Source organism: Procambarus clarkii, chromosome 21, assembly GCF_040958095.1.
Source record: "Procambarus clarkii isolate CNS0578487 chromosome 21, FALCON_Pclarkii_2.0, whole genome shotgun sequence".
Taxonomy (NCBI): Eukaryota; Metazoa; Arthropoda; class Malacostraca; order Decapoda; family Cambaridae; genus Procambarus; species Procambarus clarkii.
In genome coordinates this window covers 5,113,897-5,138,812 of record NC_091170.1, presented here as the reverse complement: position 1 = coordinate 5,138,812, position 24,916 = coordinate 5,113,897, and the positions used below count along the sequence as shown (strand labels likewise).

The following is a 24,916-nucleotide window of genomic DNA, read 5'->3' as shown; positions in this document are numbered from 1 at the left end:
CTTAGTATTATAGAATTTACTGTATTAGGTTGTGGAACATCATGTAATTTCTCCTAGAATTGTGTAGTGTTGCGTCAGCCACTCACGGAGACTAAATTTCGACATACCAGTAGATTTAACACAAGTGTAACCATGTACTTTCCTTTATTAGGAATAATTATTTAGTAATAGGTTTACCTTTAGTATACAATAGTTTACTGGAATTTCCTTACCCAGCTTAATCTCTGTTCCAGTAAATCATATCATAGTCTAACATCATTTCCACCACCAAGCAAATATTGTTTTATGTGTGCAGTCTACATTAACTGACTTGCACAGTGAGAATTAAACATCACCACATAAAATATAAAGAGTGTTCATAAACGCCCCCTTCCCTATTTAGCTTTTAATAAATAAAACTAAATTTATGCTCGAATCCTCACGGTGAGCTGTTGCGCATGCGCAACTTTCGCCACACTTGAAGAGTCTTCTCGAAGCATGTACAAAGGAAGAACCTTTCATCAGTCCACAAGGAGACATGTACTTACAAATAGACGGAGTAGCAATGGGCTCCCCCTTAGGAGTTTTATTTGCTAATTTTTATATGGGAACCATCGAAGACAGGGTCTTCAGTAGCAGACAAAAACCAACTGTATATTGCCGTTATGTAGATGACATATTTGTCATGTTCACAGAAAATGGTACCATCCGTTTTCTATGTGCGGCGGCTGGGACGCCAGAGAGAGAAGGTAAACAATAGAGCGTACAGGACGCCCGCCAAGCTTGGTAGCTACTAGTCATGTAATCATATTAAGTATTAAAGTCAGTAACCAAGTCATGACTTTACATCAACCCTACAACCAAGACTTCCTCAGTAACACACAAACACCACATTGGCGACGAGGATGAACTGTGAACGCAGGTATTTGTTCAGTTTCAAACACAAGGGAGAAGCATGCTGCCTGGAGGAGGAAGAGAAGCTGTGAGCGCCATACCCGATGCTGTATGCTAACCGATGCTGTGTGCTAACCAATGCTGTGTGCTAAACGATGCTGTGTGCTAACCAATGCTGTGTGCTACCCAAGCTGTGTGCTACCCAAGCTGTGCTGAAGAAACTGTACTGAGGAATCTGCCGACGTTGTGTACGAAACGACGCTTTGATGTGTACAAAACCTGATGTTTTGGTTACGAAACGACGCTTCGTGCTACAAAATTCATCACACTGTACCGACTGCTGTACCAACTGCTGCACCAACTGCTGCTGTACCAACTGCTGCTGTACCAACTGCTGTGCTGCTGCTGTGAGTAGGAACAACACATGTACACAAGGGCTAGGTAAGAAGTCAGTTGCTGCTATATTGTGCACTGTTGTGAACTTTTGCATTAAAATGCTTGTGTGCTTTGCAAAATTAAAGTAATTACAGTGAATTCTTGACTAACATATACAGTGCAGTAAGTGTTTAATATTCTGAGGAACATTTAAGTGATAAGTTACATTTATTCAGTAAAAATGGCAAATATACCTCAGTTTCCTGCATTTGATCCTGACTGTGACCAGACAAACCTGTCACAGAGGTGGGTCAAATGGCTTAAAAGGTTTGAAAATTTGTTGATAGTTTCTGACATCAAAAGTGCTGAAAGAAAGCGTGCCTTTCTACTTCATTATGCAGGTGATAGAGTTTGTGACATCTTTGACACACTGAAAGACACTGGTGGTGCCAAAGATTATGACACTGCCAAAGCCAAACTAACAGAGCATTTCAAACCAAGGCAAAATACTGCAATGGAAATTATGCATTTCAGGAGAGCAAAACAACTCTCTAATGAAACTGTGGATCAATACCACACACGTCTGCAGGGTTTAGCAGCCCATTGTGAGTTTGCTGATGTTGACAAAGAAATCAAACAGCAAATAATTGAAACATGCACATCTACACGTCTCCGTCGAAGAGCTCTAGAACTTGTTGATGATGAAAGTTCTCTTACCAAGATACTGGATATTGCTCGTCGAATGGAAGATGGTGCACGTGATGCTCGTGTCATGGAGTGCAGTGCCAATAACGGTTCTGCCACTGTTACTAACAGTGATGAGGTACGTAAGGTTCAGGGAGGACATCGTAATCAAAGAAGATATCATGCCAAACCTAACAGTAAATTGAGCCGAGAACCACATCACACCTGGAGTCATGGAACAAGACTCAAGCAGTCACAACGACCCACATCAGAGGGTGTCAACAATAAATGTTACAATTGTGGAGGAGACTACCCACACCAAGATAATGTTTGTCCTGCTCAAGGTAAGAAGTGCTATGAGTGTGGAAAACTAGGTCATTTTGGTGCTAGGTGTCGTTCCGCACTAAAGAAACCACAGTCAATGAATAAAAGAACTGTACGAGGATCAGGTCATAGGGGTCGAGGTGGTAAACACAATATTGCACCTCATATCCAGAATGTTAATAATGTACAAGACAACATTTCATTACAACCAGTCTAAGATGACAGTGAATGTGATTATACTTATGGAGTACAAGCAATCACAGAATGGAATGATCTTCCAAACAACCCAGAGACATGTGTATACATTGCTGGTATTTGTCTCAAAGTTCTCATTGACACTGGATCAAACATTGATACCATTGCTGAGTGCCACTATGAAAAATTTAAAAAACAGTTCCCAAAGCTTGAGAACTATAATGGCAAAGCCACTGCCTATGCTTCAAAGGTAGCCTTGCCAGTGATTGGAACTTTCACTGCAGAGATTAAGTCAAAGAATGCAATGCTCATTACTACATTCCATGTTGTTAGGAATGCAAAAGAGTCTTTACTCAGTTACAAGACTTCAACCAAATTGGGGCTACTTCAGCTTTCTAATGCTGTAGCAGTGAAATCTGCAAACAATGTTGATGGTATTGTTTATGAATTTTCTGATCGATTTAAATCCATAGGTTGTTATACTGATAGCAAAGTACATCTGCATATCAACCCAGATGTAATTCCAGTTGCCCAACCACATCGCCGACAACCATTCCATACTCGCAAGAAAGTCGATGCCGAACTGGATAGGCTGATGGAACTAGATATCATTGAACCAGTAACAGGCCCAACACCATGGGTAAGCCCAATTGTCACTCCACCAAAGCCGAAGAATCCAGATGAGATATGCATTTGTGTGGACATGCGTGTTCCCAACAAGGCAATAATGCGTGAACGCCATCCTACACCCACTGTAGATGATATGATCTACCGCTTGAATGGTGCAACTATATTTAGCAAGTTAGATTTAAACAAGGGCTATCATCAGCTTGAACTTGATGATGAGAGTCGCTTCATCACAACGTTTACGACACATCGAGGTCTGTATAGGTACAAGCGCCTGAGTTTTGGTATCAACAGTGCTGCCGAGGTATTCCAGCACATCATCAGCCAGGTATTGCAAGATATACCTAATGCTGACAACATGTCTGATGACATCATAGTTTATGGCCGTACCCAAGCTGAACACGACAAAGCTCTTCGTGCAACATTGCAACGCTTACGAGAAAAGAATTTGACGCTAAGCCAAGCAAAGTGTGAGTTCAATCAACATAAAATTGAATTCTTTGGACATGTACTTAGTGACAAAGGTCTGTCTCCAGATCCTAAGAAAGCTGCAGATATCAAGAATGCTGCACCTCCTTCAACGTCCACTGAAGTACATAGTTTTCTGGGAATGGCCAACTACTGTTCTCGCTTCATTCCAGATTTTGCTACCATTACGAAGCCTCTACGTGAGCTCCTGAAGAAAAACGCATCATGGTACTGGAGCGATATCGAGCAAAATGCATTTGATGCTGTGAAAGATGCACTAGTAGAGAATGCGACTGCTGCATACTTTGATCCATCAATGGACACTGAGTTAACGGTGGATGCTAGTGTCCTGTTGGATTAGGTGCTGTTTTAGCCCAACACAAACCTGGTCAACCAGATTCCCGAGTAGTAATTGCCTACGCCAGCCGTTCTCTCACAGATGTTGAGTAACGATACAGTCAGACAGAGAAGGAAGCTCTTGCTCTTGTATGGGGCTGTGAACACTTCAATGTGTATCTGCTTGGTGCACCCTTCACCACGATAGTCACTGACCACAAACCGTTGGAGACCATCTTCAATAATCCAAAGTCCAAACCACCAGCTCGCATTGAGAGATGGGCTCTTCGTCTGCAACCATACAACTTTACGGTGAAATACAAGCCGGGTGCAGGCAATCCCGCTGATTACATCAGTCGACATCCTGCCAACAGTTTCACCATCACCAAGCATCAGCAAGTTGCCGAGGAATATATACACTCTGTAACCTGTGATGCAGTCCTTAAGGCTCTCACTCTTGATGAAATCCGTACTGCAACCCTGGAGGACCCAACTCTGCAAGCAACAGTGGATGCATTGACTAAGAAAAAGTTTCCACGCATCCCACCCTCAGGAGTTGACCAAGATGCATTCAAAGCACTTGAACGCTTCCAGACAGAATTAAGTGTTACGCAACAACGCGACACTGTGCTGCGAGGTACTCGTATCGTTATTCCAGCTGTTCTCCAGCAACGTGCTCTGAAGCTTGCACATCAAGGACACCAAGGTCTTGTTAGGACCAAACAGCTGCTACGAGAAAAGGTGTGGTTTCCTGGCATTGATCGTCAAGCAAAGGATATGCATGATGCCTGTGTCCCTTGCCAAGCTGCAGTGGATACTTCAAGACCAACACCTCTACAACCTTCACCACTACCTGCTGCACCATGGACGGAAGTATCAATGTACTTCTGCGGACCACTACCAACTGGAGAGTACTTGATGGTAGTCATTGATGATCACTCACGTTATCCAGAAGTAGAAATCATCACTTCCACGTCTGCAAAGGCCGTCATCCCGAAACTCGACAAGATCTTTTCAAACTTTGGCATTCCTGAAGTTGTCAAGACAGACAATGGACCGCCATTCAATGGACAAGACTTCGTCAACTTTTCTGAGCATATTGGATTCAAACACCGCCGTGTGATGCCACTACATCCTCAAGCAAATGGAGAAGTTGAGAGATTCATGCAACCTCTCATGAAAGCGGTACGCTGTGCTCATGCCGAAGGACGATCCTGGAAACAAGCTATGTATGCTTTTCTCAGGAACCACCGTGCAACACCACATGGAACACTGGGCAAGTCGCCTGGTGAACTTTTACTTGGACGTCCTATGAGAATCGCACTACCCGTCATGCCAGCCGAGGTAACGGATAAACGTCTCGCTCAGAAGGATGCACTAGCCAAGGGCAAAATGAAAATTGCTCATGATCAACATGCAAAGGAACAATTCATAAAAGTTGGAGATATTGTTCTCGTTAAAAAGAAAAAAGAGGGAAAGTTAGATATGCCGTATGATACAAAACCATATAAAGTGATTAGTGTAAAAGGAACTATGGTAACAGCTAGTAATAGAGATCATAGTATAACACGTAATATGGCTTATTTCAAAGTGATTCCAACTAGTGTAGAAAATGATGAAGTGCAAAGTCGTGCAAAAGAAAAAGAAAAAATGAGTTATAACTCAATAAACAATTCATCAAGGGATGTTATTGTATTTGGGGACTCACGTCCTAAACGTCATGTTAAACGCCCTACACGATTTGATGATTAATTGTGTTCCTATGTAATGCAAAGTATTTACCTATTATGCTAAACTAAATTTAATATTGTTTGAATAATGCAGATCTCTCATTCAATATTTTGTAACTTTGTATTACAGTTTCTTTCATGTTTGTTTAACATTGCATATGTATTTTTAACATTGAAATCCTTTGTGGAAAAGATTAAGTTGTTTAAATTCTTTGTGTGCTTAATTAATGTTAAATGTATGCAGTAACTCTTGATATGTTAATAACTTTGTGTCAATAACTTTGCTTTGTGCTACAAGCATGGTAGACATCCTGTATTCATTCTTTTTAAAGAAAAGGAGGGATGTCATGTTCACAGAAAATGGTACCATCCGTTTTCTATGTGCGGCGGCTGGGACGCCAGAGAGAGAAGGTAAACAATAGAGCGTACAGGACGCCCGCCAAGCTTGGTAGCTACTAGTCATGTAATCATATTAAGTATTAAAGTCAGTAACCAAGTCATGACTTTACATCAACCCTACAACCAAGACTTCCTCAGTAACACACAAACACCACAATATTCATAATAGTAAAAGACTCAGATGAACTAATTGACCTAAAAAGACATCTAGAGAGAGAGTCAGTACTCCGATTTACACATGAAAATAGTGAAAATAACAGTCTGCCATTCCTGGATGTACTAATAACAAAAACAGGAACCTCTTTAAGCACCAACGTATATACCAAGCCCACCAACATAGGATTATGCCTGAACGGTAGAAGTGAGTGCCCCCAAAGATACAAAGCCAGTGTTCTCAATGCTTATATTCGTCGAGCGCTTACCCACTACTCTGAATGGAGCAACGTGAGTAGAGAGTTTGAAAGAGTAACTCAGGTATTGGTGAACAACGGATATAGCAACGCGGAAATAAACGCTGCTATAAGAAGACACTTGGACCGTTGGTATAATCCAGAACCTAGAACAGAAGCCACAACACCTCCAATAAAATTATATTACAAATCAACCATGCACAGTGAACATATAAAAGAAGAAAGAATAATGAAAGAAATAATCCGTAAAGGAGTAAAGAGCACTACTCCTAACCAAAACACAAACCTGATAATATTCTACAAAACCAAGAAGACTTCCGAACTCCTTATCAAAAACAGCCCGAAGCCGACAGAGAACCCTCTACAGCAGTCAAGCGTTGTATACATGTACACTTGCCCCCACGAAGGATGTAACCTTCAATCTAAGTACATAATTATGACGTCGACCAAGCTGACGAGGCGTTTGACATGCCATCTTCAATCCGGTGCCCCCAGGAATCACATGAGACAAGCCCATGACATCACTCTAACAAGAGAAATGTTGAACAAGAATACCTGCATAATAGACAAAACCCAAGATGCAAGAAGATTACAAATTCTTGAAGCAATTCATATAAAAATAGAACAACCTACCATGAACACCCAAATCACGGAACTATTTACTCTACCCACCATGAGAGTAAGGACAAGACCAGATGCCATGCCAGAAGACAATGTCCAACATAACAGGCCAATTACACTAGATTAATCTTTGTGTTTAGATAGGAGCTGCCTCGTATGGGCCAATAAGCCTTCTGCAGTTACCTCTATGTTTCACCCCACATTTATCCCTTATGTATCCCCCCATGTTTTCACCTTTATTGTATTATCACCTGACTCAGTGTGGGAATAAAATCAACCAGCATTGTAAGATCTGTTCACTTGAGAATGAACCATGGAGGTTTGAAACGTTGTGCAAATTGTATAAATAAGTGTAATACACTCTATATATATATATATATATATATATATATATATATATATATATATATATATATATATATATATGTATATATATATATATGTATATATATATATATGTATATATATATATATACATATATATATATATATATATGTATATATATATATATATGTATATATATATATATATATGTATATATATATATATATATACATATATATATATATATATATATATATATATATATATATATATATATATATATATATATATATATATATATATATATATATATATATATATATATGTTTCATTGAATATGACCGCATATTCTGTATTTATTATTTTCTGGTTTAGGGCTTCTATCCCTCTAACTATTTTTTTAGCATCAGGGCTTAATTGAAATAGGAGTTCTCCAAAACTCATTTTCGTACTTTTAAGGTGAAGAAAAGAAGTGATTTACTATAGAGTGTATTACACTTATTTGTATAATTTGCACGACGTTTCGAACCTCCATGGTTCATTCTCAAGTGAACAGATCTTACAATACTAGTTATATTTATACCCGCATTAGGTCAGGTGATAATACAATGAAGGTGAAAACATGGGGGGATACATAAGGGATAAATGTGAGGTGAAACATAGAGGCTGCAGAAGGCTTATTGGCCCATACGAGGCATCTCCTATCTAAACACAAAGATTAATCCAGTGTAATTGGCCAATTACACTGGATTAATCTTTGTGTTTAGATTATTCCAGTGTAATATTCCAGTGTATTAATCCAGTGTAATTGGCCAATTACACTGGATTAATCTTTGTGTTTAGATAGAACTTTCGTAAAAATGGAGCCCTGTTGTTTATGCATCGTTAAACGCTTAGAAAGAGATGTTGTTGTCTTGCCTATATACTGGGTTTTTTGGAGCTTACAGTCCCCAAGTGGGCATTTGAAGGCATAGACGACGTTAGTCTCTTTTAAAGCGTTCTGTTTCGTGTCTGGAGAGTTTCTCATGAGTAGGCTGGCCTACTCATGAGAAACTCTCTGGCATGAGAAACTCTCCAGACACGAAACAGAACGCTTTAAAAGAGACTAACGTCGTCTATGCCTTCAAATGCCCACTTGGGGACTGTAAGCTCCAAAAAACCCAGTATATAGGCAAGACAACAACATCTCTTTCTAAGCGTTTAACGATGCATAACCAACAGGGCTCCATTAAGGAACATATAATCTCTTCCCATAACCAAACCATCGCCAGAGAAATCCTAGTAAACAACACAGAAATCATCGATAGATACAGCGATAGCAGGCGGCTTGACGTTTGCGAGGCACTACACATCAAGAAGTCAACACCAGCAATCAACAGCCAATTATTGCACAACTATATTCTACCCACCTCAAGACTCCGCTCCAATATAGAAGCATCAAGAAATATGGACCAATAGGCTTTCTACAAACACTTCTATTCAATATCCATTGTTTCGTGTTCTGTCTTGTGTTGATACTTTTAATACCCTATTAATATCCTCTAATGCCACATCATCCTTCCCACCTCACTCAAATGTAATGCCACATCACCCTTCCCACCTCACTCAAATGTAGATATAAAATCAGGGAAACGCAAGTTCTAATCAGTTGTGTATTTGTGAAGTCTTTGAAAATGTAATAAGTTTTACGAAACGCGCCCGTGTCGCGTCAGACTAGAAATAAAAATGAATTTTGGAGAAGTGATTTTTGATTTACCTCCAACAGTGAAGCATAATGTACGAAAGATTGAGAAAATTCGTGTTAGAATTATTAATCTTACTTTTTCGGTCATATTTAATAAAATATGTCTACAGGAAAGACTGCTACCAAAATATACTAATATATATATATATATATATATATATATATATATATACATATATATATATATATATATATATATATATATATACATATATATATATATATATATATATATATACATATATATATATATATATATATATATATATACATATATATATATATATATATATATATATATATATATATATATATATATATATATATATATATATATGTATATATATATATATATATATATATATGTATATATATATATATATATATATATATATATATATATATATATATATATATATATATATATATATATATATATATATATATATATATATATATATATATATATATATATATATATATATATATATATATATATATATATATATATATAGACCCTGTGGGAGCAACAGGGAACGGACGCTGGGAGGAGGCTCTGCCGGCCATGTGCCATTATCTTGTGACATCCTGACCCCACCGGACCCAGACTCAACAGTATGCAGTGTGAACATCCTGGGAAGGTGTGAGAGTGGCGGGAAGTGTCCAGGGTGAACTATCGCAACCAACAACAATCAAACAAGTGGATTGACAGTGTGGAATCGTTTGAACTGCAGTGAGGGCCAACAAGGGCGCCCTGAGGGGCTCCCTCGGTTATGGTGGTTGGGGTGGGGGATGGTGTGGATGGGGTGTTGTTGTGCGGTCAGTCGAGGGGGGGGGTGACCAGTGTGTAAGTGTTTATGAAAATATCCCTGAAAAATAGATACCTCGGCTCCCGGGAAACAGGTATCGTGTATCGTGCATCGAGTCCACAGTGAACCAGATTATATTGCGCAGTGATATATCACGAAATTATACAAACGTGTTAGTGTCACCCCTCTGACCCCCCCCCCCCTCCCCATACCCGCTAGTGTGTACCGTCACCCAACCCAAGAGTCACCTCCCCCCACCCTGCCCCACCCCAACCGCGACCGCTACCTCCCTGTGTCCACCCCCTCACGCTACGTCCGCCCAGCGCCCACCCAGCCTTCGCCCAACGCCCGCCCAGCGCCCTCCCAGCCTTCACCCAGCGCCCGCCCAGCGCCCACCCAGCGCGCCCAGCGCCCGCCCAGCGCCCACCCAGCGCCCGCCCAGCTCCCGCCCGGCGCCCGCCCGGCGCCCACCCAGCGCTCGCCGATGTCGCAGGTCACGACTGACAGCCAGGCTTCTCTCAGCCAAGTGGAGCCATCAATCGACGACAGGTATGGCACATGCCAAGTGTGTGACAAGGTGTGGAGACTCAAGCATAACGGAGATGTGCGCAAGCATGCTCACAACGGAACCGATTGTCCGGGTATGTGGCGCCCTCCCAAAGAGGGTATCAATCAAGGCCCCACTCCAGCAGTCAGGGAAAACACCTCCAACAGCTTCATTTCGACTGAGAATCTACTAGAAGCCATCAAAGCAACATCGGTTGGAACCTTGCAGCACATCCCTAAAGCTGCCCGGCCCCAGGCAGCAGCCAAACTATCCAGCCTCTTGAAAAAGGTCAATGACTCCCCCGGAACCATCCAAGCATGGCACAACCTTCTCCTGTTTGGTAACATATGCCTAGCTGTCCCTGCAAGGAGAGACAAATCACTAGCTTCGTCGGTCATTATGGCTATAAATAGTTTTCCTAGAGAGGACAACCAGGCACCCCTCCCCACCCGTGCCAAAAACACCCACGGTAGAAAAGGTATCAACAGCAGAACCGAGGCATCCAAAATCAGAGCAACAGTCAGCAAGAAAATAGAAGAAGGCAACACAATAGGGGCGATCAGAGTCATCACCAGTGAAGACACAGTTGCCACCAGGGATGCCCATACAGCACAAGCCCTGAGGGAAAAGCACCCACCCAGAGCTCCTCGTGATGACAGTGTTCCCCTAGTCGGTGTCACCAGAGCAGAACCCCTGTGTGTGCTCGAATCCATGGTGCATAAAGCAGCTTTATCCTTCCCACCAGGATCAGCAGGTGGGTTCACAGGACTACGACCCAACCATATCAAACAAATGCTCAACCCTGCACTGGGAGACATTGCACAGGGCCTCCTGGTGGAACTAACTAGATTCGCCAACACATGTCTAGCTGGCAACATACCAGAAACCATACGGCCTCTCTTTTTTGGCGCTACCCTCTGTGCCCTGAGGAAAAAAGATGGAGGAATCAGACCGATAGCTGTGGGCAATTCACTCCGGCGTCTCGTCGCTAAGGCTGCTGCTAGAGCAGTTAGTCAGGCAGCAGCCGACATGCTGAAGCCAAAACAGCTTGGGTTTGGCATTCCCCAAGGGTGTGAGGCAGCGGCTCATGCAGCTAGAGCCTACATTGCCAACATTACGGATGAAAAAGCCCTGATAAAGCTGGACTTCAAAAATGCTTTCAATCTGGTTATAAGGGATGCAGTACTCAGTGCAGTTCATCGCCTTTTTCCTTCCCTCTACCCGTTTGTAAACTCATGCTATAGCAAGAATCTAACTCTGCTTTTTGGGGAACATGAAATTGAATCACAAGAAGGTGTCCAACAGGGTGACCCCCTTGCTCCTTTTTTTTCTGCCTAGTTATCAAGGAAGTCACCGATAACCTGTCCAGTGAGCTCAACATTTGGTTTTTGGACGATGGTACTCTAGCCGGCTCCCCAGCCTCACTCTTGGACGACATAAGAATAATTCAGGAGCAAGGAGCAAGCCTAGGCCTCACTCTGAACCCTTCCAAGTGCGAAATAACCTCCACCAACCAGCACATAATAGAGCAAATAAAGGTTGTTTTGCCTGACATTCATACAACCAACCCTGAGAACAGCACACTCCTAGGTGCTCCTCTCGGAAGGAATGCCATCAACGGGGTCCTTGGTAAGAAGATCACTGACCTGAAGAGGATGAACGAGAGGATTGAAGACATCGATGCTCATGATGCACTTTACCTCATCACCAGATGCTTGTCCCTCCCCAGGCTGACCTACTTTCTAAGATGTTCGCCATCTTTCAACAATATTAAATTAGAAGAGTACGACAGCTTGCTGAAATCAACACTAGAAAAAGCCCTCAATCTTTCCCTCAGCGACTTACAGTGGAAACAGGCCTCCCTTCCTGTCAGACTCGGGGGCCTTGGCGTGCGCACAGCAACACAAATTGCTGTACCAGCGTTCCTGTCCTCTTCAGTGGGGTCTGACAACTTGGTGAAGGAAATCCTACCTGAGCACCTAGTTCAACAGGCTGGGGTACATGATCCCAGCTTCACAGACTGCACAACCAAATGGGTCTCTCTCACAGGACCAGCACCCCAACCACAGCCTTCTGAAGCCCATAAGCAATCCAGCTGGGATCGCCCCATTGCCGACCAAGAAGCTGCGACTTTGCTAGAAGCTGCGACAACACCACATGACACTGCCTGACTTAGAGCTGTAGCAGCTCCCCATGCAGGTGATTTCCTATTAGAAACCCCAATGTCAGCAACCGGCACCCGTCTCACACCGCAGGCCCTCCGAATTGCCGTGGCTCTCCGCCTCGCTGCCCCAATCCACACCGAATACAGGTGTATTTGCGGCGAGGCAGAGGCCGACAGATACGGACGGCATGGCCTTCTCTGCCAAAGGACAGGAGGATGGCATGCAAGACACGGCGAGGTCAATGACATTATTAAGAGAAGCCTTACCACAGCCGGTTGTCCAGCAGAGAGAGAGCCCCGTTACCTAATGTCCCGCAACTCTGATGAGCCTGTCGGTCGCCCAGACGGAATCACGGTGAACCCCTGGAAGAATGGTAGACAGTTGGTGTGGGACTACACATGCGTTTCAACTTTAGCCAATACCTATGTTGACTTCAGCGCTACACAAGCAGGAGGAGCTGCCAATCACCGGGAAGCGGCCAAGTCACGTAAATACAGAGACCTTGACCACCACTACAATTTTGTCCCCATTGCCTCAGAGACACTTGGTGCCTGCGGTAAAAGTGCTGCTAGCTTTTTGAAGGAGTTGGGGTCTAAGCTAATCGAAACAACTAGAGACCCTAGAGCTGCCAGTTTTCTTTTTCAGCGCCTTAGTGTGGCAATCCAGAGAGGAAATGCTCACTGCATCCATGGTTCCTGCCCGCCATCTGAGGAGCTGGAAGAGCTGTACAACTTGTGACAAGCAGCCTTGCACTCTGCATGTAAACAATATTGTAACTTTTTGTGTAATGACATTTTCAAATAAAGTTAGATAAATATACAAACATACCAAAAGAATAGGGGTGGTAGGAGAAGAAAATATCAAAGTGTTCAGTGAGGATCCACAAGGTCTTCTCTGAGTACTCTTTATTTTCTTCTCCGAGGCTATGGGTCCCTACACTTGCACCAGAGGTGGTACCCCTTCTAGGTTAAAAAAAAAAAAAAAAAAATATATATATATATACATATATATATATATATATATATATATATATATATATATATATATATATATATATATATATATATATATATATATATATATATATATATATATATATATATATATACATATATATATATATATATATATATATATATATATATATATATATATATATATATATATATATATATATGTCGTACCTAGTAGCCAGAACGCACTTCTCAGCCTACTATGCAAGGCCCGATTTGCCTAATAAGCCAAGTTTTCATGAACTAATTATTTTTCGATGACCTAACCTACCTAACTTAACCTAACCTAACTTTTTCGGTTACCTAACCTAACCTAACCTATAAAGATAGGTTAGGTTAGGTTAGGTAGGGTTGGTTAGGTTCGGTCATATATCTACGTTAATTTTAACTCAAATGAAAAAAAAATTGACCTCATACATAATGAAATTGGTAGCTTTATCATTTCATAAGAAAAAAATTAGAGAAAATATATTAATTCAGGAAAACTAGGCTTATCAGGCAAATCGGTCCTTGCATAGTAGGCCGAGAAGTGCATTCTGGCTACTAGGTACGACATATATATATATATATATATATATATATATATATATATATATATATATATATATATATATATATATATATATATATATATATATATATATATATATATATGTCGTACCTAGTAGCCAGAACGCACTTCTCAGCCTACTATACAAGGCCCGATTTGCCTAATAAGCCAAGTTTTCATGAATTAGTTGTTTTTCGACTACCTAACCTACCTAACCTAACCTAACCTACCTAACCTAACCTAACCTACCTTTTTCGGCTACCTAACCGAACCTAACCTATAAAAATAGGTTAGGTTAGGTTAGGTAGGGTTGGTTAGGTTCGGTCATATATCTACGTTAATTTTAACTCCAATAAAAAAAAATTGACCTCATACATAATGAAATGGGTAGCTTTATCATTTCATAAGAAAACAATTAGAGAAAATATATTAGTTCAGGAAAACTTGGCTTATTAGGCAAATCGGGCTTTGCATAGTAGGCTGAGAAGTGCGTTCTGGCTACTAGGTACGACATATATATATATATATATATATATATATATATATATATATATATATATATATATATATATATATATATATATATATATATATATATATATATATAACTGAAAAAGTAAGATTAATAATTCTAACACGAATTTTCTCAATCTTTCGTACATTTCTTTTCACTGTTGGAGGTAATTCAAAAATCAATTCTCCAAAATTCTAAGGAAACTACTCCAAGCTTGTACTAAAGAGGCACCCTTCTTGAGCCTGGATGGGCACATGTATAAGCAAGTAGATGGGGTCGCCATGGGTTCTCCCCTAGGTGTCCTGTTTGCAAACTTCTACATGGGTACCATCGAGCAAAAAGTCTTAGTCGACATGAACTTGAAACCGGCCATATACTGCAGGTATGTTGACGACATTTTTACACAGGTACCTGATGTCAGACATCGGCAGGAGCTGAAGGAGGCATTTGAGCAGAGTTCCGTGCTGCGTTTCACTTACGAGATGGAAAAGGATGGGAAGCTGCCCTTTCTAGATGTAACAGTCATGGAAAAGAGCGGAGGTTTCCACACTGCAGTCTACACTAAGGACACGAACATAGGAATGTGCCTAAATGCCAACAGCGACTGCCCAGACAGGTACAAGAGGAGTGTTGTTAACGCATATGTCGACCGTGCTCTAAGCCACAGCTCAGAATGGAAGCAAGTCGACGAAGAACTCTGTAGGGTAAGGCAGGTCCTAGTCAACAACGGCTTCTCCAATGGTTTCGTCGAAGACATCATAAGAAGGAAAGTGAAACGCCATGCAACCTCTGAAGAGACAACTAACACAACACCTATACCCCCTATTAGACTATTTTACAGGAACTTCTTTTCCACAGCTCATAAAACAGAGGAAAGGGTCCTGAAAGATATTGTTAATAGAAACGTTATCCCTACAGACAAAAATCAGAGGATACAACTGACGATTTACTATAAAACCAGAAAAACGGCCAGCCTACTCATGAGAAACTCTCCAGACACAAAGCAGAACGCTTTACAAGAGACCAACGTCGTCTATGCCTTTAAATGCCCACTTGGGGACTGTAAGCTCCAAAAAACCCAGTATATAGGCAAGACAACAACATCTCTTTCTAGGCGCTTAACGATGCATAAACAACAGGGCTCCATTAAGGAACATATAATCTCTTCCCACAACCAAACCATCGCCAGAGAAATCCTAGTAAACAACACAGAAATCATCGATAGATACAGCGATAGCAGGCGGCTTGACGTTTGCGAGGCACTACACATTAAGAAGTCAACACCAGCAATCAACAGCAAATTAATGCACAACTATATTCTACCCACCTCAAGACTCCACTCCAATATAGAAGCATCAAGAAATATGGACCAATAGGCTTTCTACAATCACTTCCATTTCAATACCCATTGTTTCGTGTTCTGTCTTGTGTTGATGAAATTAATACCCTATTAATGCCACCTCTTGTTCTGTCTTGTGTTGATGAAATTAATACCCTATTAATGCCACCACACCCCATCCACCTCACTCAAATGTAGATATAAACAAAAATCGGAGATGTGTAAGTTCTATTCAGTTGTGTATTTGTAAACTAAAGTCTTTGAAAATGTAATAAGTTTTACGAAACGCGCTCGTGTCGCGTCAGACTAGAAATAAAAATGAATTTTGGAGAATTGATTTTTGAATTACCTCCAACAGTGAAAAGAAATGTACGAAAGATTGAGAAAATTCGTGTTAGAATTATTACTTTTTCGGTCATATTTAATAATATATGTCTACAAGAAAGACTGCTACCAAAATATACTAATATATATATATATATATATATATATATATATATATATATATATATATATATATATATATATATATATATATGTCGTACCTAGTAGCCAGAACATAACTCTCAGCCTACTATGCATTGCCCGATTTGCCTAATAAGCCAAGTTTACATGAATTAAGCGTTTTTCGACTACCTAACCTAACTTTTTCGGCTACCTAACCTAACCTAACCTATAAAGATAGGTTAGGTTAGGTAGGGTTGGTTAGGTTCGGTCATATATCTACGATAATTTTAACTCAAATAAAAAAAAATTGACCTCATACATAATGAAATGGGTAGCTTCATCATTTCATAAGTAAAAAATTAGAGAAAATATATTACTTCAGGAAAACTTGGCTTATTAGGCAAATCGGGCCTTGCATAGTAGGCCGAGAAGTGCGTTATGGCTACTAGGTATGACATATATATATATATATATATATATATATATATATATATATATATATATATATATATATATATATATATATATATATATATATATATATATATATATATATATTAGTATATTTTGGTAGCAGTATATATATATATATATATATATATATGTCGTACCTAGTAGCCAGAACTCACTTCTCAGCCTACTATTCAAGGCCCGATTTGCCTAATAAGCCAAGTTTTCCTGAATTAATATATTTACTATAATTTTTTTCTTATGAAATGATAAAGCAACCCTTTTCTCTATGTATGAGGTCAATTTTTTTTTATTGGAGTTAAAATTAACGCAGATATATGACCGAACCTAACCAACCCTACCTAACCTAACCTAACCTATATTTAAAGGTAAGGTAAGGTTAGGTAGCCAAAAAAAGCTAGGTTAGGTTAGGTTAGGTAGGTTAGGTAGACGAAAAAACATTAATTCATGAAAACTTGGCTTATTAGGCAAATCGGGCCTTGAATAGTAGGCTGAGAAGTGCATTCTGGCTATTAGGTACGACATATATATATATATATATATAAATATATATATATATATATATATATATATATATATATATATATATATATATATATATATATATATATATATATATATATATCTGATATTGCCTTGTATGCAAATTAATCTTTACATTACAGTAGTATTTCTTGCATTCAATAATTTATTCATTATCAATGTATGTGCATATTATACTCATTATTATTATTGCATAATATATGTTACACATAGATTAATCTTATAGAATACCTCCCAAAATGTGTAATGGGAGGCTGGCTCTAGAATAATCAAATTTACAGTCATTGCTTAATAGAATTTATTCACATATAATCATAGATCTATAAGCCACTGATTTTCTCATTTCACTACTCATTCTGGTCCTTCTAGCTATCTTAGAATTAATCATTATTTTGCATTCTTAAAATTATACATTTTATCAGTATTATACTGGAGCCAGAATTCCCCACATATTTTATGGTCCTGCGAACCGGATAGTCTAGAGAGCTAGACTATAACTAAGAATTAGTATAAATTTACATTATATTTTATAATCGCTAGAATTAGTAGAATATAGCCAGACGTTAGGCTGTCTACAATTCATTAATCATTTTCATCCCTGATAACATTATACTCTTTAATTAAGGAGTATCATCAGGTGCTAAGATAGAATTTAGGGCAGCATATCTGCCACTCATAGAATTTAGGGCAGCATATCTGCCACTCATAGAATTTAGGGCAGCATATCTGCCACTCTCATAGAATTTACGGCAGCATATCTGCCACTCATAGAATTTATGGCAGCATACCTGCCACACATAGAGAATTAAGGCAGTAAAATATCCTCCACATATATAATCATTTATAGTAGTAGAATAATTGTCAGACACATATATAATCACTTGTATATACTGTATATAACATAAAAATTATAAAAAAAACAAAAACATAGCACTATCCTGAATCTGCACATCAGTAGTATTATAGCATTTTATGTCAATCCATGTAGAATAGAGTGCTTAGATTAGAATTGTACTTACTAGTGTACAACTCTAGCCTAACTCATTATTACTAGCCAACCTGGATAGGTAGGATTATTAGTAGACTGGCATTGTACAAGGCTTGTCCTAGTCAACATTTATTATTGTGCAAACCCAAGTCAGGGTAGGACTTATCATTATTTTACACAAATTGTGTTTTCTATATCATATTATATATATTTACTGTGTACATTTTGAGTGTTATTGAAGTGTCACTACCCATCCAAAGCTGATTATGAGGAGCTAAGCAGAGGAATTCCTGTAGAGGCACTGAAATACCACTCAAATATTAGCTGTTTACTATTAGGTAGGTAAGTTAACCTCAATGTGAGGTAGGATTCACATAACCTAACCAAAGAATTAGATATTAGGCTATTAATAACCGTACTGGTTCCACGTATATAGGAATCAGTACCCCCAGTTATTTTCATTATTAAATCATGGCATTAACTAAGCCAAAGTCCACAGGCAGTGCACCAGAAGAAATGTCCAGCAACTGCTTATTATATTTTAGATCATACACGAATCACAAAGGCATGTGACTAGACAGTTGAATAAATGTGATCAGCTGGTACAATCAGGTGCCATAGCCAAAGTATTAGAAAATCTCATAGAGACGGCCAAGCAAAGGTTGCAAAGAACAAACGAGGCTGCAGATGACTATCTCAGAGTCCTCATGCAACAGAATGCTGAGCCGGATCAACTAGATACCTTCCATGCCGAGATGGAGAAGTTTGAGGAGGGTTCCCAAGATCATCTAAATAGATTAACACAATCTCTAGAAAAATTGCAGAGCAACTCAGTTTCTCAAAATACTCTGACCACGAGTGAAACTAATAAACAGGAAACATTCCAGGAAGTTCGTCTTCCTACAATTGATCTTGCTCACTTCCATGGTAGAGATGATGAGAATTTTGAATGCTATTGTAAAACATTCGACTCCTTAGTCAACTCCAAGAAATTATTAGCAAACCTAATAAATTCCTTTATTTGCAAAGTCCCCTAGAGGGTGAAGCAAAAGCAGTTGTCGAACACCTAATTCCTAGTGATAAGGACTACGATACTGCTATTCAATTACTAGAAGTTAATTACAGCAATAAAGAAATTGCTATTGCTAATCTTTATTATAAGTTAAGAGCGATACCTACACCAGATACCACCCCTGAAGCTCTACAAGAATTTAGGCTCCAGGTAGAGTCTCTAATTAAAGCTCTAGGTGTCAAAGCAGATGTACCTAAAGCAGAGTGGGTATTGAAATTAGAAATACAGAGTAGGCTTCTTAAGGAGATCCTAGCATCCATCTTTTCCCATTATAGAACAGATACCCTATCCTTAGATGAAATTTTCGAGGTATTAAGGATAACAGTTAACCGACTTAGAGCTCATAAGAAAATAATATCTGACACTGACAAATCAACCACTGATAAACTAGTCAAATCCAAAGTACCTCCAAACAGCCTAATAAGTCTTAAACCATTACTTCCACTCCGAGATGGCAGAATACTACAGTAGGTACCTACACTATCAGCCCTTCTAAACCTGTAGCCCATAAGTCACCCAAGTTAGTGACTCCTACATCTAGTACAGGAAGGAGATGCTGTCTCTTTTGCCAGGAGAGTCATACTATTTATCACTGTCAAAACTTTCCTGATCGCGTTTCTAGGATAAAGCGCCTCACGAAATTGCACAAGTGCACCAGGTGCTTGTTGCAACACGATCCTAATACATGCACCACCCCATTACACATATGTAACAGGTGCCACCAGGGTCAACATCATTCAGCATTGTGTGGAGGTGATAGGCCAATATCACCAAAACTCCTGGTGGAACAGGATACTTCCACCATTGTGCAGTTTTGTAAGGTGAGACAGGGGGTTAAGGTGCTTAACACCAAGTCTCGTAATAATGCCGTATTACCCACTGCACAATTACGATTAAATAGTAAGAATTCTAGGATCACTACAAGAGATCTATTCGACCAAGGATCCCAGAGAGCGTTCATCACTCAACAAGCAGCTAACCAGCTGAAACTTAAACCCTTGAGTAAGGTGACATTGAACATATCAGGATTCCTAGCAGATACTGGACCTCAAGAATTTGAAGTAGTACAACCACTAGTACGTCTAGGCGGTTATGTCCGTCCTGTTAAGGTCATAGTAGTTAATCACATCCCTCTTGACATGAATGTCAAAGGTCTAAGGGACACAGCCAAATTTTTACAGAAAAATAGAATCAAGTTGGCTGACTCCAAGATAAAGTCTGACCACCTCACCAATGTAGATCTATTAGTAGGGGCAGACCATTATTATAAGTTCATTACTGGAACTACAAGTCAACATGGAATGAACTTGTTGAATTCAGCAGGAGGCTGCTTACTTACAGGTACAGTCTTGAACCTGAGGAAGCCTATGCCAGCTGACAACCAACATTAATTCCAGATTGAGTCCGGTACAATTAGTACTAGCAGAGTTAGTTTCTATGGAACTCGGTGGATAGAATAGTGACTAGTAGCCTAAACCGGTTCACGTCACAGCGACACAAGTCATTGACCCACTGTAGACCCAGAACTATTCTCGATAGTAATAATTGACCACATTCAGTCTTCATATAAGTTATCATGTACTTAATTATAGCTCCAGAGAGTTATAGCATTGTAACTTAATGTATATAAACCGAATAGGTTTATTATTCAAAGAGAATCTTTAGGTTGCTATATGTGTTTAGTTATACTTCCAGATAAGTTATAGCACTGTAACCTAATGTATATAATTCGCATTTACCCTCTATCTTAGGTAGGTTAGGGAACATTAGTTAGGGTCAGCTGAGTACAAGCTGAATCTGTACTCACTATAGCATACCACTGACTACATTTATAGAGACTGACAAATATACTCAGTTCTCTACTTTATCTAGAATTTAGCTAGGTTAGGAATTTAGTTCTTATCACTGCATAGCCTAAAATACTTGTGCAGCAAGAACTGCACCTTAGGCTAAATTTAATTTGTATAAACACTTAGAATTTCTCATTTGATGTTGAGGTGATTTATGAGTTTGCAGTGATCAGTTAGTGTCTAGTAACTCATCTAGTTACATATCACTGCGACCCTAGACACTGATCTCACTATAGATTCAGTATCTCATTGATCTCAAAGAGACATATAGAATAATTAATCGTTACATAGATATACCCGTGATAACAGATCATACCTGTCACACAGATACGGGACATTCGTTATGTACATACTAACCTACTAACATATAAGAATGTAATTTCAGGGAAAGGGAATAGGTACGTTAGTAATTAACATTGAACTACGACCCGTAATTTCCCTCCCCGGAATTATGTTGGAAATTTCCAAGTTATTCTCATCCTTAATACAACAGGATGTATTTCCCATATTAGGCTACATACACATCTAATATTCATTTACTAATCCTTAATACAACAGGATGTATTTCTTGTACTAAGCGTAATAACTAAGTGACACTACTAATATGTAGCTTAGTATTATAAAATTTACTGTATTAGGTTGTGGAACATCATGTAATTTCTCCTAGAATTGTGTAGTGTTGCGTCAGCCACTCACGGAGACGAAATTTCCACATACCAGTAAATTTAACACAAGTGTAACTATTTACTTTCCTTTATTAGGAATAATTATTTAGTAATAGGTTTACCTTTAGTATACAATAGTTTACTGGAATTTCCTTACCCAGCTTAATCGCTGTTCCAGTAAATTATATCATAATCTAACATCATTTCCACCACCAAGCAAGTATTGTTTTATGTGTGCAGTCTACATTAACTGACTTGCATTTAGAGCATTAAACATCACCACATAAAATATAAAGAGTGTTCATAAACTTCCCTATTTAGCTTTTAATAAATAAAACTAAATTTATGCTCGAATCCTCACGGTGAGCTGTTGCGCATGCGCGACTTTCGGGAAGGGGGGAGGAGAGGACTCTTGACCCATTAGATCAACAAGCGTGATGGTGCTCCGATTCGGTCCAGCAAATCTTACCATACAGACGGCATCCTTACATCCCTAGATGCTGCATTGAGGACGCAGCTTACCAGAATCACGGACACCAGTTCGGCAGGCATTTTTACCTTTTAGTATCATTGATGAGCTCACAATAATAACTAATATAGGTGGCCATGTCGTGACGCTGCGGGCGTACCTAATAACCCAACGTGAGTGCAATTCTTTCCCCTCCAAATATCTAGATATTACTTTATATGTGTGTAAATACTAGTTTAGGGTGGAAATTACGGAATTATCATTATTGCAGCATGGTGCAACACTCCTGAGGAAGTGTGTGATCGCCATACTCTCACGTGTTTCAATTAGTGCTATCTCAAACTGTTTCTAGACTGATGTACAGTGGACTGCATCTACGTCCCTCTGTCACAGCTGAGATTTAATCAGTTTTCATTGTAGATAGTACCTTATTATTCAGAGTCCATATATATATATGTATATATATATATATATATATATATATATATATATATATATATATATATATATATATATATATATATATATATATACACAGGCGATGAGTCACAATAACGTGGCTGAAGTATGTTGACCAGACCACACACTAGAAGTTGAAGGCACGACGACGTTTCGGTCCGTCCTGGACCATTCTCAAGTCGATTGTGAATGGTCCAGGACGGACCGAAACGTCATCGTGCCTTCAACTTCTAGTGTGTGGTCTGGTCAACGAGGCTATGGGTCCCCACATTGGCACCAGAGGTGGTACCCTCACAAACTTTTATATATATATATATATATATATATATATATATATATATATATATATATATATATATATATATATATATATATATATATATATATATTATATATATAATAATAATATATATATGCATAATAAAGCACAAAAAATAAAAAAGGAAGGGGGTGGTAGGAGAAAAGCACACAGAAACTGTATTGGAGGGGATCTAAACATTCCCTCTAATGCGTTATGCGTGGTTTCCTCCGAGGCTATGGGTCCCCCTTCTTCCAGCTAGAGGTGGTACTCCCTTCCATATTTAAAAAAAAAAATATATATATATATATATATATATATATATATATATATATATATATATATATATATATATATATATATATATATATATATATATATGTATTAGTATATTTTGGTAGCAGTCTTTCCTGTAGACATATATTATTAAATATGACCGAAAAAGAAAGATTAATAATTCTGACACGAATTTTCTCGATCTTTCGTACATTTCTTTTCACTGTTGGTGGTAATTCAAAAATCAATTCTCCAAAATTCATTTTTATTTCTAGTCTGACGCGACACTTGAGCGCGTTTCGTAAAACTTATTACATTTTCAAAGACTTTAGTTTACACATACGCAACTGAATAAAACTTACACATCTCCGATTTGTTTATATCTACATTTGAGTGAGGTGGATGGGGTGAGGTGGTATTTAATAGGGTATTAAATTCATCAACACAAGACAGAACACGAAACAATGGGTATTGAATGGAAGTGATTGTAGAAAACCTATTGGTCCATATTTCTTGATGCTTCTATATTGGAGCGGAGTCTTGAGGTGGGTAGAATATAGTTGTGCATTAATTGGCTGTTGATTGCTGGTGTTGACTTTTTAATGTGTAGTGCCTCGCAAACGTCAAGCCGCCTGCTATCGCTGTATCTATCGATGATTTCTGTGTTGTTTACTAGGATTTCTCTGGCGATGGTTTGGTTGTGGGAAGAGATTATATGTTCCTTAATGGAGCCCTGTTGCTTATGCATCGTTAAACGCCTAGAAAGAGATGTTGTTGTCTTGCCTATATACTGGCTTTTTTGGAGCTTACAGTCCCCAAGAGGGCATTTGAAGGCATAGACGACGTTGGTCTCTTTTAAAGCGTTCTGCTTTGTGTCTGGAGAGTTTCTCATGAGTAGGCTGGCCGTTTTTCTAGTTTTATAGTAAATCGTCAGTTGTATCCTCTGATTTTTATCTGTACGGATAACGTTTCTATTAACAATATCTTTCAGGACCCTTTCCTCCGTTTTATGAGCTGTGGAAAAGAAGTTCCTGTAAAATAGTCTAATAGGGGGTATAGGTGTTGTGTTAGTTGTCTCTTCAGAGGTTGCATGGCGTTTCACTTTCCTTCTTATGATGTCTTCGACGAAACCATTGGAGAAGCCGTTGTTGACTAGGACCTGCCTTACCCTACAGAGTTCTTCGTCGACTTGCTTCCATTCTGAGCTGTGGCTGAGAGCACGGTCGACATATGCATTAACAACACTCGTCTTGTACCTGTCTGGGCAGTTGCTGTTGGCATTTAGGCACATTCCTATGTTCGTTTCCTTAGTGTAGACTGCAGTGTGGAA

The 24,916-nt window shown here is 39.0% G+C and overlaps 1 protein-coding gene across 1 annotated transcript; it reads left to right on the top strand.

Annotated features, from left to right (window-relative positions):
* The first annotated feature begins 5,274 nt into the window (after positions 1-5,274).
* Positions 5,275-20,960, top strand: LOC138366998 (uncharacterized). Its single transcript, XM_069328402.1, has 4 exons — positions 5,275-5,394; positions 19,043-19,424; positions 19,535-20,036; positions 20,285-20,960. The coding sequence occupies exons 1-4, from the start codon at positions 5,275-5,277 to the stop codon at positions 20,958-20,960; spliced, it is 1,680 nt and encodes a 559-aa protein (XP_069184503.1).
* The last annotated feature ends 3,956 nt before the right edge of the window (positions 20,961-24,916 follow it).

Bases quoted from the DNA above. Each gene is read 5' to 3' on its own strand.
- LOC138366998 (XM_069328402.1), top strand. From the start codon at position 5,275: ATGAAAATTGCTCATGATCAACATGCAAAGGAACAATTCATAAAAGTT. The intron at 5,395-19,042 runs GTGATTAGTGTA...ATTATATTTTAG, and splicing joins ATGATACAAAACCATATAAA to ATCATACACGAATCACAAAG. The intron at 20,037-20,284 runs GTAGGTACCTAC...CATATGTAACAG, and splicing joins CGAGATGGCAGAATACTACA to GTGCCACCAGGGTCAACATC.